Genomic DNA, 5,051 nt, shown 5'->3' on the forward strand with positions numbered 1-5,051 from the left:
CCCCCCAGCGAGCTATCCATGCAGCCCCCAGCCCTCCCTGCGAGCTATCCGCCCAGTCCCCGCAGCGAGCTATCCACACAGCCGCCAGCCCCCCCCCGCGAGCCCCCCCCAGCCCCCCGCCCCCCCCTGCGAGCTATCCACGCAGCCCCCCAACAAGCTATCTGCCCAGTCCCCCCAGCGGGTTATCTGCCTAGCACCCAGCGACACAGGGGTTACTCCTCTGGGTGACACTCATAGAATCATAGAATATCAGGGTTGGAAGGGACCTCAGGAGGTCATCTAGTCCAACCCCCTGCTCAAAGCAGGACCAATCCCCAACTAAATCATCCCAGCCAGGGCTTTGTCAAGCCTGACCTTAAAAACCTACAAGGAAGGAGATTCCACCACCTCCCTAGGTAACCCATTCCAGTGCTTCACCACCCTCCTAGTGAAAAAGTTTTTCCTAATATCCAACCTAAACCTCTCCAAGGCCCCTGCGTGCCCTCACATTGCTGATGGCTTGATCCTCTTCTCCCTCCCTGCCAGGTGCTGGGTGGGGATGGGGACAGAGCAGATGCAGCAGAGAGTGGCTGGGTGGCTCTGCTGTCACCAGCAGGGGTGCTGCTGGGGGGCAACAAGGGGCGAGTACTAGGCAACAGTGACCTGTAACACCTCGCACGGCACCAGGCCAGGCCAGTGCCCTGCCAGCTGGGACCCCCTGCACGGCACCAGCCCAGTCCAGCGCCCTGCCAGCTGGGACCCCCTGCACGGCACCAGGCCAGGCCAGCGCCCTGCCAGCCGGGACCCCCGCACGGCACCAGCCCAGCCCAGCCCCCTGCTAGATGGGAACCCCCCTACAGTCCAGCCCAGCCCAGTGCCCTGCTAGCCAGGACCCCCCCCACACACACAGCCCAGCACAGCACCCTGCTCACTGGGACCCCCTGCATGGCACCAGCCCAGCCCAGCGCCCTGCCAGCCAAACCCCCACATGGCTCCAGCCCAGCCCAGCGCCCTGCTAGCTGGGATCCCCGCACAGCACCAGCCCTGCACCCCTCTAGCCTGGTATCCCCCCTGCCGGGGAGTTCATCAACGGAAGGTGCCTGAGCCCAGTGGGGAGCACCCCCAGGCTGACAAGGCTGCAGCACAGATACTCTCCTGGGGAGAGCAGACCTTGCACTTCCCCTGCCAACCTCCCCTGGGCCAGACACCAGCTGCAGGAGGGCGGGGAGCCGAGCCCTGACTTACTGTCCTTCCTCATGCCCACGGCCAGGCACTTCTGGAGGCGGCAGGCTTGGCACTGCCGGCGCTTGGCTTTGGTGATGGTGCAGTTGCGGGTGAAGGGGCAGGTGAAGCACACGTCCTTGCTGATCGACCGCCTGCAAAAGAGGGACAGGGCTTGGGGAGCAGGAGACACTCCCCCTGCCTTGGGAAAGGGTCAGAGAGCCCCCCCCACAGTGAGAGCCCCAAGCGAGCAACCCGTTGGACCTGGCACCGCAGGCGGCAGGCGGCCCCGGCACTCCTCAGCGACCCGCCATCCCCTCCCAGCCTTCTGCCGGCTTCATCCCCAGCCTGCTCCATGCAGCACTGCATCCCTCCCAGGCACAGCCCAGCCCGCTGCTCCTGCTCCCCTCCCATCCAGGAACGGGGACGCCCGACCCAATGCCCAGCACCCTTGCTAGAAGCAGGGGCTTCTGGGTCATTTCCAGCTGCAAGGCACTGCATTGTGGGATAGAGCTGGGGGAGCCGGTTCCTGGCTTCCTCTCCACCAAACCGTCCCAGCTACGCTTCCCCTGGCGCAGGGCCGCCATGTCTGTGTGCCTGGGTGGGGAGTGCTGGCCCAGGCACTGAGCAACACAGACATATAACATGCCAACACGTTGGGCTGTGCCAGCTCTCTGCCCCCCCGAGATCTGCCCCCTATGCAGATGGGTAGGCCCACACCTCCTATGCTTGCTGTCACACACACAGATGGTTATTCCAGCATACACAAACAGACAGATGGCTATGCACACACACACACACACACACAGTGGTAAATGGTGCTGCAAGAAGCCATGGTGAAGAGGCTTTGGGCCCTGCCCCCAGTAGTCATCTCAGGCATTGGTTGTCCCGGTCAGTTGCAATGCCCGGGACAAGCCCAACGGGCTGAACCAGGGTGTCTAGAACTGTTTCTTCCCTGCATGGAGGAGAAGCCACAAGCATTAAAGCTGCCCCAAAGCCCTGAAATCCCAACACCTTTCTCTGACAATAAGCCTCACAATGAAACAGAGTCACTCTGGGGCAGGGGGATGGGAGACCCCAAAGGAACGTGCAGCATGCAGCAGGAAGTGGTGCAAGTGGCTCAGCATGGCACTGGGGGCACGGTGCTGCAGAGAGCAGAAGGGGAGCTTGCCCTGCACAGCCAGTGATGACCCCAGTGCCCCAGGCTGGCACTAGGGGGCACTGTGCTGCAGGGAGCAGGGTGGAGGCACAGGAGGGAGTGCTGTATGGGTGTCAGCTCCCAGCAGTACTGTGCAGCGGGTAGTTACCCTGGTTAGCCATGCAGGGATGCTGCTGCCCATCAGGCCTGGCACATGTCTCAGGCTGGCAGCCGCAGGAGGCAGCAGGTGAGGCCCAGTTCAGTCAGCACATCCCATTACATGACCGGAATCTGCACAGTGGCCTAGAGCAGAGACCCTGCTGAGTGCTGCGGAAACGCAGCCTGGCTGGAGCCAGAGCTGGCCTGGGTGAATCTGGGGGGCTGGGCAAGTAGACAAGGGCCTGGGATCCAAGCTGAGCTGAGCCCTGCAGGGAGGGGCAAGCCTGGACGGTCATGTCCAAAACTCTGGGATGGGAGTCGCGCCCGGCAGAGCGTCCCAGCCACACCCTGCGTCACTGCCATGGCTGTACTCGCCTGGGCATCAGCTGAGATAAACCTGGGGTCAGCAGCAGCAAACGCTCCTGGAGACGAGCACATGGCGGCTCTGAGACACAGGACGGTACAGCCACAGGGCAGCTGCCATGAGGGCCGGACACAACAGCCACTGAGCCAGGGCATTGCCTGTGTGCACACAAACACACACACCGCACCCTCCCCCCACACACATCCCAACGCACAGACATGCTATGCACAGATGCCCACCCCAATGCATATGCATACCTGTGTACACACCCACATATACATCCCAATGTGCACTCCCGATATACACACGCCAGTGCATAACACACTCCTGCACACCCCAATATGCGGACACCCCCACATCCCAATGCACACTCCCTTCATATACCCCCCCGCACAGACACACCCTATACACACCCACATAGACATCCCAATGCACACCCCGAATATGCACATCAACACCCCCCCCAATACACATCCACAACCTACTCACACATCCCTTATAGACACACCAGTTTACACATACACCTTGTACACTACACACCGTCACAGTTGAGGGTAACTGCACCTGTATTCTCCCTCTGTGGCCCCTCGAGGGCACCTTCTTGAGGCTTCCAGCTCCCGGCCATCACCTCACGTGGGCCGAGACCCGTCTCACTCCTTCCTGAGCTGCACAGCCCCCTGCCTTACACTGTGACATCCCCAGCAAGGCCAGCACCTGTATCATGCTTTCTCTCCAAAGACAATGTTACCAGTGACCCCCCAGCCCTTCCCCAGCAGAGCTCATGTATCTGAAGGACAAAAGCCTCCCAGAGGAAGGGTAACGGTGAGAAAGAGCTTTGCACATGCACTAACCAGCCAGGCTTGGCCCGGCCGCCTTTCCAACCTTTCAGCAAGGTTCAGACCCGAATCAGCCTTTACAACGCACCCTCTTCCTTTGTCCTCTGTGACTGCCCTGGCCTAAACCAGTCTCTGCAAACCACTCCAGGGTGGTACCTCTCCAGAGCTGTTTACAGTCGCCGGGGCTGTAGGAATCACCTCCCCCCACCGCTGTTTTTAGTTTCTGGGTAACCTTCCCCCATGGAGCTGCTCCAATCCCTGGGCACAAAGCTACAGCAACCATTCATAAACTGGATACAGCACGGGCCCCTGAGATGCTGCATGCGGTTGCACTATCGGTCAAACCCCTCCACATACACACATCTGATCTCATTGCATACCTCCCCACACACAAGCACATAAGAACACCGTTACGCACTACACATACCCTATGCACACATGTATACACACCACTGCACCCTAACCCTCCCTGTTCTGAGGGGTGTTGGGTGTGACCCAGGGCAGTGCCCTGCCTGCGCAGCACCAATAGGAGGCAGCGTTTACCCTTGCCGGCCCCGTGGGGTGGAAAGGCCCAGGATAGGGGGTTGGAGGTTGGCAGGACGATGGCGCCAGGGGGGGCTCTCACCTGAAGAAGCCCTTGCAGCCCTCGCAGGTCATGACATGGAAGTGGTAGCCGGTGGCTCGGTCGCCGCACACGGTGCAGATTTTCTCCTCTCCCTCTGGCTCCCCGTCTTCCCTGCTTCCTGCCCCAAGGCTCAGCACGCTGGGGCTGCTGCTGCTGCTGCTGCTCTCCCTATCAGAGGGGCTGAGCATGGCAGCTCCTGGCCCCCAGGCACCCACAGGCAAGCTGCTGTGGGGAGAGAAGAGTCAGCGACAGGCCTAGGCTCCAGCACAGGGACCGCCCAGGTCAGACCATGCCATGTGGTCCTTCCATAGGGGCCAGTCCAGCCTGGTCTCCTGGCCCTCCCCCAGGAGACGGCTCCCCATCCGTGGGGCCCCATTCCTCCTCCACCATCCCTTCCCCAGGGACAGCCCCCCGCAGATCCCACTGGAGCCCGTTGTTTATGCTCCTGCAGGCATTGTGCAGTCACACGACAAATTAGCTGTTGCTGTCAGTTGTACTGCGATAATGGGTGGTAGGATAACCCCTGATTCATGCAGACACACACACACAGATGTAGTTTCTTTCAAATCCTGGACGAGTGGGTTTGGGGAGACCCCGTATCAAGTTCTGCTAGGACTGTGTCCAGCCTTCGCCAGGGTCCCTGGGAGCTGGGCCAGGCAGCCCATCCCCCACCCGCTGGGCCAGGGAGCCCATCCCCCACACCCCACAGCACGCTAAGGGGAGCTTTTC

General features: G+C 61.1%; 1 protein-coding gene across 1 annotated transcript in view; it reads right to left on the reverse strand.

Moving 5' to 3' along the window:
- The window catches only part of NR1I3 (nuclear receptor subfamily 1 group I member 3), a 9,600-nt gene extending 5,090 nt beyond the window's left edge, over window positions 1-4,510 (reverse strand). The window contains exons 1-2 of the mRNA XM_024204169.1: window positions 4,323-4,510; window positions 1,225-1,355 (exon numbers count right to left, since the gene is read on the reverse strand). Of these exons, the coding sequence (XP_024059937.1) occupies window positions 1,225-1,355; window positions 4,323-4,510 (319 nt within the window). The remainder of the gene's footprint in view (window positions 1-1,224; window positions 1,356-4,322) is intronic.
- Window positions 4,511-5,051: the final 541 nt, after the last annotated feature.

This window comes from Terrapene carolina, unplaced genomic scaffold (assembly GCF_002925995.2).
Source record: "Terrapene carolina triunguis isolate 2854851 unplaced genomic scaffold, T_m_triunguis-2.0 Scaffold249, whole genome shotgun sequence".
NCBI lineage: Eukaryota > Metazoa > Chordata > Testudines > Emydidae > Terrapene > Terrapene triunguis.